The following is a 12,588-nucleotide window of genomic DNA, read 5'->3' on the forward strand; positions in this document are numbered from 1 at the left end:
TTTGTAACTCACTTGAAAATTTTATGGTGAATAGTGGACAGAAAACGTGAACGCACGTTAGGAAGACTGTTTTTATGACCAGTGCACCACTTGTAAACCTGCTGTGGGACTACATATAGCGTGGATCGTATTAGCTTAGCTTTGTGGTTGCTAACAGCTGCGCTAAATAAACAAGCCCTGCTCCTCTCCCTGTTTTCTTAGATTCTTTGGGATGTACAATGCTAAAAAAATTTAATACAAAACAGGTTGAGCAGAGTAAGTAAAGACAGTAGCATAGTGAAGAAATATGGTCAGTTTGTCCTCCAGCAGTCTAAGCCTATAGCAGCATAATTAAGGGACAGCTCAGGAAACCCAAGCCGACCCTAACTATAGGATTTAACAAAAAGGAAAGTCTTAAGCCTAGTTTTAAAACTGGATAATGTGTCAGCCTCATGGACAGAAACTGGAAGTTTGTTCCACAAGAGAGGAGCCTGATAACTGCAAGATCTGCCTCTCATTCTGCTTTTGGAAACTCTAGGAACCGCAAGTAAACCTGTAGCCTGAGAGCGAAGTGCTCTGTTAGGAAAATATGGAACAATAAGATCTGTAATATAAGATGGAGCTAGGTTGTTGAGAGCTTCTAACCTACAGGTTAGAAGTAAGATTTTGAATTCAATTCTGGATTTGACAGAGAGCCAATGGAGAGAACCTAAAACTGGAGAGATATTATCTCTCCTACTAACTCCAGTTTAGACTCTGGCAGCAGCATTTTGGATCAACTGAAGACATTTTAAAGATGTATTTGGACATCCAGATAATAAACCATTGCAATAGTCCAGTCTAGATGTGACAAATGCATGGACCAGTTTTTCTGCACCTTTTTTAGATAATATGTTTCTAATTTTAGCGATATTACGCAGGTGGAAGAAGGCAGTTCTAGTAATGTTTTTAATGTGGGGGTTAAAAGACATGTCCTGACCAAAAATAACACCAAGATTTGTAATATAAGTACTGGAGGTAAGATTAATGCCATCCAAGGATGGCAAAAGACTGAAAAATTAATTCCTAAGGTGCTCAGGTCCAAAAACCAAAACTTCAGTCTTGTCTGTATTCAGAAGCAAAAAATTAAGGGTCATCCAGGTTTTTATGTCTTTAAGACATGCTTGTAGTCTAAGTAGCTGATTGGATTCATTGGGTTTCATGGACAAATGTAACTGTGTATCATCAGCATAATAATGAAAATGTATCCCTGCTGTTTAATAACTTTACCTAATGGAAGCATATTTATTTATTAATCTTTATTTAACCAGGCATATCCCATTGAATGGTAAAATGGTAAATGGGCTGTACTTATATAGCGCCTTTATCTTATTTCAAGATACTCAAAGCGCTTTACACTACAATTTGCGTCCTCATTTACCCATTCATACAGCACTCTACTAGATCTCTACAAAGCTAATTGAACAAATCATTCTAATGAGACTAATCAGTGCTTTAGATCACATTCAGACACTGATGGGACACACATCAGAGGCTATGAGGGGTTCAGTGTCTTGCCCAGGGACACTTCAGCATGTGACTGCTGGTGGATTCGAACCCCGAACTCTTGCATTGGAGGACGACTGTTTTAACCACTCAGCCCCAACCTCCCCTTGAGGTCACAGATCTCTTTTGCAAGGGAGGCCTTTGTCTGAAAGCAGCCTAACATGCATGTTTTTGGTTTGTGGGAGGAAACCGAAGTACTTGGAGAAAACCCACGCAAGCACGAGAAGAACATGCAAATTCCACACAGAAAGACCCCAGGTCCAACCGGGGATTGAACCCAGGGTCTTCTTGCTTTAAGGCAACAGTGCTAACCACTGAGCCGTCGTGCTGCCATAAAGTAAAGAGTATTCGTCCAAGCACTGAGCCCTGAGGAGCTCCACGACTAACTTTGGTGTATGAATAAGATTCATTATTTCTATTTACGAACTGGAATCTATCAGGTTAATATGACTTAAACCATTTTAGAGTTATTCCTGTAATCCCAATATCATATTCAAGCCTCTGTAATAAAATATTGTGATCAATTGTATCAAATGCAGCACTGAGGTCTAACAGGACCAGTATAGACACAAGTCCATTGTCTGAGGCCATGAGAATATCATTAGTGACTTTTACTAGTGTTGTTTCTGTGCTATGATGAGCTCTAAACCCTGACTGAAACTATTCAAACTGATTATTTCTTTGTAGATGTTCACACAACTGACCTGCAACTATTTTCTCTAGAATTTTTGAGATGAGTATTAGATTAGATATAGTTCTATAGTTGGCCAGAATTTCTGAATCATGGTCAGACTTCTTAAGTAAAGGTTTAATTACAGCAACCTTTAAGCGCTGTGGTACGTAACACTGTATTTATTTTCTTGACCTTGTCTTTCTAAACTGAGATATCCCTAAACTTTAAATGATGTTTACAACTCTGTCTCTAGTCCAATCTTGCTGGTAAACAGGGGACAGCTGCCACACATAAAATAAAGAGAGAAATAGCTAAAGGCTGATGGAAACTCACGTTTGTTTTGGCCAAAACCTTTTATGAGAAAGCAAAGTAGATGTTTTTTTCCTGTCCTTTTCTGGGCCCCTAAATGGGTACAGATGTTGTTACAGGGAAGCCATTCAGTAGGCAGTTGCAGTTGCAAAAAATATTTTTTAAAATAATGGTGTCTTGAAATAACAACTATATTGTCCCATTATGTGGTACCTATTTTGTTAATTCATCATCTTTCTTGCAGGGATGTTCACCCTCACAGAAGTAGCTTCTCTGAATGACATCCAACCAACCTACAGGATTCTGAAACCATGGTGGGATGTCTTTATGGATTATCTCGGTATTGTCATGCTGATGCTGGCTATATTTTCTGGAACCATGCAGCTAACCAAAGACCAAGTGGTATGTCTTCCTATCTTGGAGCAGACTTCAGAGGGTTCTGGAGGTTTCTATGGAACCCAACCACCAGACCCAGCTGATAGTTTCTGGAACAAAGAAAATTCAATTGGGGAGCAAGCCGCTCCTCTAATGGCTAAAAGGCCTCCTAACAGTGTCTCTCCTACAATTCACCTCCCCCAGTCTCCTGCTTTTGGGCAGCCCCAGCCTTCAAATGTCAGGACCAAGCTGGATTTTCAGCAATATGTTTTTGTCAACCAGATGTGCTATCATGTTGCTCTTCCATGGTATTCCAAATACTTCCCATACCTTGCTCTAATTCATACTATTGTATTAATGGTTAGTAGCAATTTCTGGTTCAAATACCCAAAGACAAGTTCAAAAGTAGAACATTTTGTCTCCATTCTTGGAAAATGTTTTGAGTCCCCCTGGACTACCAAAGCTCTGTCTGAGACTGCTTGTGAGGACTCAGAAGAGAACAAGCAGAGGCTGGCTGGTGCATCCTCTCTCCTTAAACATCTGTCCACGTGCAGCGAGGAGGGCAGTCCAAACCAGTCGGCCCAAATCTTGTCTAAATCTGGTGTTGCCTTTTCTGCTGAAAAGCTTGTAAGTGAAATTCCCTCCATGACCATACTGGACAAAAAAGATGGTGAACAAGCAAAGGCTTTGTTTGAGAAAGTCCGGAAATTCCGTGTCCATGTGGAAGACAGTGACTTGATTTACCGTCTTTATGCTATTCAGACAGTCATCAAAACTGTAAAATTTATTTTGATCTTGTCTTACACAACAACATTTGTGGCATCTATCAACTTTAATCATGTGTGTGAACCCGAAATAAAGCATTTGACAGGATATGTCAAGTTCCACTGCACACATAATATGGCTTTTATGTTAAAAAAGCTTCTCATCTGTTATATTGTGCTTATATGTGTTTATGGTGTTATCTGCATTTACACACTGTTCTGGCTCTTTCGGCGACCTCTGAAGGAGTATTCCTTTGAAAAAGTGAGAGAGGAGAGCAGTTTCAGTGACATTCCTGATGTTAAAAATGATTTTGCATTTCTCCTCCACATGGTTGACCAATACGACCAGTTGTATTCAAAGCGCTTTGGGGTTTTTCTTTCTGAGGTGAGTGAAAACAAACTTCGGGAGATCAGCCTTAACCATGAGTGGACCTATGAGAAGTTGCGACAGCATGTGACCCGCAATCCACAAGAAAAGTTGGACCTTCATCTTTTTATGCTGTCTGGTGTACCGGATGCTGTGTTTGACCTCACGGACCTGGATATTCTGAAATTAGAATTAATCCCAGAGGCCAAGTTGACACCTAAGATCTCACAAATGATCAACCTTCAGGAGTTGCACCTTTACCACTGTCCAGCCAAAGTTGAGCAGAATGCTTTCATTTTTCTCTGTGATCACCTCCGGTGCCTGCATGTCAAATTCACAGATGTTGCTGAGATTCCTAGCTGGGTATACTTGTTGAAAAATCTGCGGGAGTTGTATTTAGTTGGTAACCTGAATTCTGAGAACAACAAGCTGATTGGACTTGAGTCTCTGCGTGATCTCAGGCACTTAAAGGTTTTGCATCTGAAAAGCAACCTCACTAAGATCCCATCAAACATAACGGATCTGTCGCCACATCTGCTCAGACTGCTTATTCACAATGATGGCACGAAGCTTGTAGTGCTAAACACTTTGAAAAAAATGATTAATCTTGCAGAGCTGGAGCTTCATAACTGTGAGTTGGAACGAATACCCCACGCAATTTTCAGTTTGAACAACCTTCAGGAGCTTGATCTGAAGTCCAACAACATTCGGACCATAGAGGAGGTCATCAGCTTTCAGCACCTCAAAAGACTAATTTGCCTCAAACTTTGGTACAACAAAATTATCAGTATACCATTGTCTATCAGTCAAGTCAAAAACCTAGAGTCGCTTCATTTCTCACACAACAAGCTAGAATCTCTGCCCTTATCATTATTTGCTCTTCTCAAGTTGAGATACCTGGATCTTAGCCATAATTCCATAGCGATAATACCACCAGAAGTAGGCTTTCTGCAAAATCTCCAACACTTTAACATTGCAGGCAACAAGGTTGAGGTAGTCCCAAAGCAACTGTTCAAGTGCACAATGCTAAGAATCTTATGCCTCAGCCACAACTGCATCACCTCCATTCCAGAGAAAATTTGCTACCTCTCGCAGCTCACACACCTGGAATTGAAGGGAAACTGTCTGGATCGTCTCCCAGTTCAGCTTGGTCACTGCAGCCTCCTCCGCAGGAGCTGCCTGGTAGTAGAAGACCATCTCTTTGACTCGCTCCCTATAGAAGTCAAAGAAAAGATAAATCAGGAAGCTAGCGTTTCCTTTTCAAATGGATGTAAATGTCAAAGTGAAGGACGGTAGTAACACGACACAGTATGCATCCCATATGTAGTTACGTTTAATGTATACAGCTGAAAGAAATAGAAATTCAGCACACCTTGTAGTTTAGCCTAGCATGTAGCCTACAGGTTTGCCGCTATGTAGAGCTGGATTATAAACAATATTTAAGCTTATATAATAGGTGCCGCTGTATTGGTTTTAGTGTAAAGTGAACATGTTTAGGCAGTTTAAATGGTAAATGTGGTAAATGGACTGTGCTTTTCTAATCAAGATACTCAACGTTTTACAACACAGCGTGTGCCCTCATTTACCCATCCACACAGCACTCTACAAGATCTTTACCAAGCTAATCTGGATCTGTAGAGACTAATCTGAGCTTTAGATCACATTCATACACCGATGAGACACACATCGGAGGCTATGAGGGGTTCAGTGTCTTGTCCAGGGAGGACCAGCAGGAGTCACAGAAATTGTTCTTAAAAGACAAACATAATGTCTGTCTGATGATTAAATATAAAGCTCCAGTTGATGATGCTTTATGCATAATACATGTATACAGAGAGAAGTCTTGTTCCAATACGTGCAAGTCCTAAATTAGCAGAAAGAAACAAGTACAACTATTGGATTTCTTATCTCTAGAGTCTGCATGCAAAGCTCAGCTAACTGTCTATACAGAACCAAAATATTAACGCAGCACTTTAGTTGTGTTATTGTGGTCAGCCTAAAGCACACCTGTACAGTAATGATGTGGTCTAACCAGCATCTTTATCTGCCACACCTGGGAGGTGGATGGATTGTCTCGGCCAAGGAGAAGTGCTCACTAACAGATTTACACAAATGTGTGAACAATATTTTTGAGATAAAAGCCTTTTGTGAACATAGAGAAAGTCTTGGATGTTTGAGTTCAGTTCATGAGAAATGGGAACAAAAGCAAAATGTTTTTGCTCAGTGTAGCTAACCAAAGCTTCATATAAAGCATTGATCTTCTTCACATATCCACATAAACAAACAGAACAGTTGGTAACTTCTTGAAAGGGTACAGTTTGGACTCCTTGTTTATGGATTTATTTTGCTTGTCCTCATATTCAAAGCAGATCTTTCCAGAAGTGATATTACTGGAAAGGTCAGACCTCACCACTGTTTCAGTATTTATTGAGTACTATGCAGTCGAACTAAAATATTCCCTTCACTTTAGAATCGTAAAGTGTTGTTTGCACAGAAACTTTACTTTTGTTTTTAACCTTTTCATTGATACAACCCTGTAAACCCTTTTTACTAGACTTTGTTGAGGAAGATGGCAGAAAACAGTAAAAACTGAAGAATTTAATTAAAATTTCTTTATTCAATAAATGAACTTTTACTTTCTACCTTTTGAATATGCAAGTACAGCTACGAAAGAGTTTATTTATAATAAAATTTCTAGGTCTCTTTTTCAGGTTTATGTTTTGTAGCGTTCCCATAAAAACCTGTTTTTATTGTTTCTCGAGTCTTTAAGCGTTCCCTCGTTTTACAGCGTCTTCAACCACAAGAACAACCACAGCGTCATGTTTTGTTACCTGCAGCTTTGCTTTTATGTCACTATTTTTATTCTCAGAAACATTTTGTGTAATTTGAGTGCTTTTTCTGTTTTTGTTCACTGCAAGTTCTGTCTGATTTTAAAACCAAATATTCTCTATACCTGGTAAAATGAATAAATGCTGGAAATAAAGACAAACGTCAAACCTTAGTGCTTTTCTATATGTTCCAACATGCATACATGCATTATCTTTACCCGCTTCTTCCTTTTCGGGTCATGGGGTCACTGGTTCCCATATACAGCAGTTACTGTGCGAGAGGCAGGGGACACCCTGGACAAGTCTCCACTCCATCACAGGGACACATAGAGACAAACGAGACAAACAACCATTCACTCTCTCACTCACACCTAGAGACAATTTAGAGTTACCAATCAGCCTAACATGCATGTTTTTGGTCTGTGGGAGGAAACGAGTACCTGGAGAAAACCCACATATGCACAGAGGGAACATGCAAACTCCACCCAGAAAGATCCAGGCTGGGACTTGAACCAGGGCGACCTGAACGCTGAGAGACAACTGCTCTACCAGCTGCACCACCACCACTCCCTGTTCCAACATGTAGCTGAAATATTGAGGTCTGAAATATTTTGATTGTATTTATTATTTCTAAATTTACTTTAAGAAATAAAACGACTTGGTATTTTTTCATCACCTTGTATTTAGAAAACTGTGTGAATTAGCACCAGGACTATTAGAGGACTGTAGAGTGGGTGGATTGGGACACTGATGGATCGTACAAACAGTAGTAATGAACTGACTGAGCGTGTGTGCAACATCAGTTTATGTGAAAGGCTGAAGGAGTGCAACTATTGCAAACATCTGATTTTTATCTGTAAAAAAATAAAATACATTTTTAATTTCAAACTCATTTATTTATTTTTGTATGTGCAACCATTTAATCATTTCTTTATCTGCTCAGTCCTTTGCAAGGATCACGGGTGGCTGGTGCCCATCTCCATGAGGTGAGTCGTGGAGTGCGAACCATAGACAGGATACCAGTCAATCATCAAACTTTTTACAGTTACTGATGCACATGCTCAAAGGTAATACTTTGCAGTGTGTTGGGGTCTAGATAATATCATGCCTACTTCCAGTTTGTTGAAACACAATCTAAACGGTGTTCATGTCTACCTTTGATTCAGCTGCGCTGCAGACACCTGGCAACACTGCACGTTACTATAACAATGAAAAAATACCAATGAAACAAATTTAAAAATACACGCATGCATATATATATATATATATATATATATATATGAAGGCCTTTTAACTGTGCAAAGGTCAATAGTGTCACACAGAGACAATCATCTTCCAGCTCTAGCTGATTTAAAGTTCTCAGCTGACCTGACGAATGCTTTCACTTTCCAGAGAACTCACACATGCACAGGCAGAACATGCAACATGCAAACGTCACAGAGGTTTGAGTGACGGGGCTACGAAGGTCCCAGCAGGGAGTCAATCTGAGGACCTTCTGCTAAAACAAAGCTAACATCTGCACCTTTATGGAGACTTTTATGGTTTCCATGTGTCCTCTTCAAAAGCTATAGGAATCTAAAGACCTTGAAGTAAGGGAAAACAGCACCAGCTGCCTTTTCTGCCACAGATTTAAACTACGATTATTTTATAAAGAAAAGGATCAGATAAATCTTGTATGTACCGGTAGATACAATATTATTAAACCTGGTCTAAGTCTAGGAAATGGACTGTTGGAGCCACTTTTGTCTTGGCTAAGTTTGATTAGCTGTGGTGGACATGTTGAATCAGATCTACTCTAAAGAAAATTAGTTTTAAATGTATACCATTGGCTAATTTCTGAAAGTTTCACTAAAATCTCCTGGGTGGTTGTTGAGATAAATTAATGGCACTGAAAGGGGAAACGGGTGATGATCTGCTGTTTAGACTGCAGCGAGCTCTTGGAGAGTTCAGCATTTCAAGAGTTTTTCTTTGTGGGTTTGTTTTAGGAGACACAGTGAAGCTGAACAAACCTGACTCAACTGTACCATTAAAGATATGATGATGTGCTGCCCTCTAGTGGAAGTAAAGTGGTGGTACAACTGTTTAGAAACCATCATCCGTGAACTGTCAACATATTTTACAAAGGTTTAGCCTACATGATTGTTTGCACACTTTAGATTTACTAATAATTCAGATCAGGTTAATTTAATCTTTAAGTTTTTTTTTCTGTGAACTTTAATTTCCTCCCTTCAATGTCCAAAGTAAAAACTTATCCGAGTTATTTTTTTATTTACATTCTTACAACGTTTTTAACTACTTTTGAGGACTAGACTTTCTTTTTTAGTTACTTTTAGAAGAATATTTATTATTATGAGTTTAATTTACAAGCACAAACGTAGACATATTTCGTAAAAAAGGTCCGTATCCTGATCAGAACATTTTCTTTGACAACATGCAAATGTCTAATATAATGGGTCTTGTAGATTGATTATGGAAAGGCCACATATACATCAGAAACCTGATATCTTTCAGCTGATAATATAGTCAATAGTTCTTTATTTTTCCAAACATTTCGACATGTTCATGGTCAGTGAGGGGCTGGAGCTGTCATCAGGAGAAATTTGAGGTACACCTTGAACACATCACCTGCTTAGAACTGGACCAGTATCAACTCAACGAGCCCAAAGCTTTACATTATCTCCTACAATCAGTCCATTCACCTACCGTGCATGTCTTCAGGACGTGATGTTGACTCTCTGAAAACTTGAACCCAGTATTTAAGATCATAAACCTATGTGTTGTTTCTAACTATCCATATTTTGTATCTTCTTAAAGAACATATTTATACTTGGATGTCAAAATACTCCAAATATTAGTTGAAAATGTTGTGAAACTGAGTTAAGGAAAGCTGGGATTTAGAAATGGGAAATGTCCAGGAACCAATACTGTTAATTTTATAGATCAAGTCACCCCCTGTCTGCTGTCACTGGTGGGAGCTGAAGCCTGCTGGTCCCAGTTAATGGAAGCTGTCAAGTTGTAGTTTTGAAGCCAGAGTCTGTGCACTATGGATGTGGGGCTTTAAGTTCAATTCAATTCAATTCAATTCAGTTTATTTATATAGCGCCAAATCACAACAACGTTGTCTCAGGGCACTTTAAAGGAACATTCACAAACATAAAAGCCAATTAGTAAAGTTCTCTATCTAAGGAATCCAGCAGACAAGACGAATCTTGGTTTCGTTGCAGTCTCCCATCCTGAGCAAGCACGGTGGCAACAGTGGAAAGGAAAAGCTCCCTTTTAAAAGGAAGAAACCTCCAGCAGAACCAGGCTCAGGACAAGCAGCCATCTGCTTTGACCGGCTGGTTGAGAAGACAGGAAGGAGAGACAGACGAACATAGAATGGTAGGTCCAGGTATAGGTCCAGGTGTATCTGAAAGACACAAAACACATGTTAAGGATAGAAAAAATAATTACAAATACAAAACAGGTTGAGCAGAGTAAGTAAAGACAGTAGCAGAGTGAAAATTGTGGTCAGTTTGTCCTCCAGCAGTCTAAGCCTATAGCAGCATGACTAAGGGACAGCTCAATAAACCCAAGCCGACCCTAACTATAGGATTTAGCAAAAAGGAAAGTCTTAAGCCTAGTTTTAAAACTGGATAATGTGTCAGCCTCACGGACAGAGATTGGAAGTTGGTTCCACAAGAGAGGAGCCTGATAACTGAAAGATCTGCCTCCCATTCTGTTTTTGTAAACTCTAGGAACCACAAGTAAACCTGCAGTCTGAGAGTGAAGTGCTCTGTTAGGAAAATATGGAACAGTAAGATCTGTAATATAAGATGGAGCCAGGTTGTTGAGAGCTTTGTAGGTTAGAAGTAAGATTTTGAATTCTATTCTGGATTTGACAGGGAGCTAATGGAGAGAACCTAAAACTGGAGAAATATGATCTCTCCTACTAACTCCGGTTAAGACACTGGCAGCAGCATTTTGGATCAACTGAAGACGTTTTAAAGAAGTATTTGGACATCCAGATAATAAACCATTGCAATAGTCCAGTCTAGACGTGACAAATGCATGGACCAGTTTTTCTGCATCATTTTCAGATGAGATGTTTCTAATTTTAGTGATATTACGCAGGTGGAAGAAGGCAGTTCTAGTAACGTTTTTAATGTGGGGGATAAAAGACATGTCCTGATCAAAAATAACACCAAGATTTTTAACATTAGAGCTGGAGGACAGATTAATGCCATCTAAGGAGGGAGAAAGACTGAACAATTCATTCCTAAGGTGCTCAGGTCCAAAAACCAAAACCTCAGTCTTGTCTGTGTTCAACAGGAGAAAATTAAGGGTCATCCAGGTTTTTATGTCTTTAAGACATGCTTGTAGTCTAAGTAGCTGATTGGATTCATTGGGTTTAATGGACAAATATAACTGTGTATCATCAGCATAACAATGAAAATTTATCCCATGCTGTTTAATAACTTTACCTAATGGAAACATAAATAAAGTAAAGAGTATTGGCCCAAGCACTGAGCCCTGAGGCTCAGCCACGACTAACTTTGGTGTATGAAGAAGATTTATTATTTACTTACTTTAAGTCCCGTCCACTCACCCACACTCAGTCAGTGTTACATGACCCCTCTGTAAGACATAAAGTAATTACAACTACTTCCATCCATCCATTATTTTTTACTCAGTTCTTCCTTTTCGGGTCGTGAGTGTCACTGGTGCCCATATCCAGCAGTTACTGTGGGAGAGGTGGGGGACACCCTGGACAGGTCTCCAGTCCATCACAGGGACAGATTAAAACAAAGGAGACAAACCATTCGCTCTCTCCATCACACCTAGAGACAATTTAGAGTTACCAGTCAGACTAACATGCATGTTTTTGGGAGGAAACTGGAGTACCTGAGAAAACACGTGCATGCACAAAGAGAACATGCAAACTCCAGCCAGAAAAGTCCCCAGGCCAGGATTCAATCCGGCAACCTTCTTGCTGAGAGGTGGCAGCTCTACAATCTGTGCCACTGTACCACCCAATTACAGCCATATGTATATGAAAAAAAAAATACTTCAATCATAATACGGCAGCGAGGCAAGAACAATGTGAGTGAACAAGATGTAATACTTAAAACTATTCAACGTTTATTTTTTAGCTTTTTACAAATGCTACATTTTGTTTATTAAAAAATAATGGAACCAGCCTAACATTGGAATAGAAATTGAATGGAATGCCCAAGCACAGAACAATGTTTGTTAACAAAATAAGAATTTGTACTGCCATCTTGATAGGTTCTATTTGAGCATCCTTCACTGCTGGAGTGGCAGCAGATCATCCATATCTGAGTAAAACATCTGAACTCAGCCAAGTGGTCCAGAATTTAACCGTCAACTGTTGTACTTAGCACAACCTGCACTCGAAAGAACGGGATATTATGTTGCATAGGTGGGTCTTATGTTCATAAAAGACTGTGCTGTATAAAATAAAACTTTCTCCATTTTCTTTTTTTCATTGTGTGCACCTGTGCTTAACAAAATATTGCCTATAATTTAAAATAAATAAATCTGTGCTGCAATGACAAATTTCCTGTCTCTTTATTATGAAGGTATAACTTCCACAAATAGTACATATGTGGAACTGCCAGTTTACTGTAGTGTGAGGCACAACAAGGCTGTTCCCACATAAATATATACTGTATATACTGTATCTATCTATCTATCTATCTATCTATCTATCTATCTATCTATCTATCTATCTATCTATCTATCTAG

The 12,588-nt window shown here is 39.2% G+C and overlaps 1 protein-coding gene across 1 annotated transcript; it reads left to right on the forward strand.

The window, feature by feature from the left end:
* The first annotated feature begins 2,752 nt into the window (after positions 1 to 2,752).
* On the forward strand, positions 2,753 to 5,308 carry lrrc8db (leucine rich repeat containing 8 VRAC subunit Db). Its single transcript, XM_037698306.1, has one exon. It carries the CDS (start codon positions 2,753 to 2,755, stop codon positions 5,306 to 5,308), a length of 2,556 nt encoding a protein of 851 aa, XP_037554234.1.
* Positions 5,309 to 12,588: the final 7,280 nt, after the last annotated feature.

Source organism: Nematolebias whitei, chromosome 3 (genome assembly GCF_014905685.2).
Source record: "Nematolebias whitei isolate Nwh7 chromosome 3, NemWhi1, whole genome shotgun sequence".
In the NCBI taxonomy this organism is placed as follows: domain Eukaryota; kingdom Metazoa; phylum Chordata; class Actinopteri; order Cyprinodontiformes; family Rivulidae; genus Nematolebias; species Nematolebias whitei.

Bases quoted from the DNA above. Each gene is read 5' to 3' on its own strand.
- lrrc8db (XM_037698306.1), top strand. From the start codon at position 2,753: ATGTTCACCCTCACAGAAGTAGCTTCTCTGAATGACATCCAACCAACC.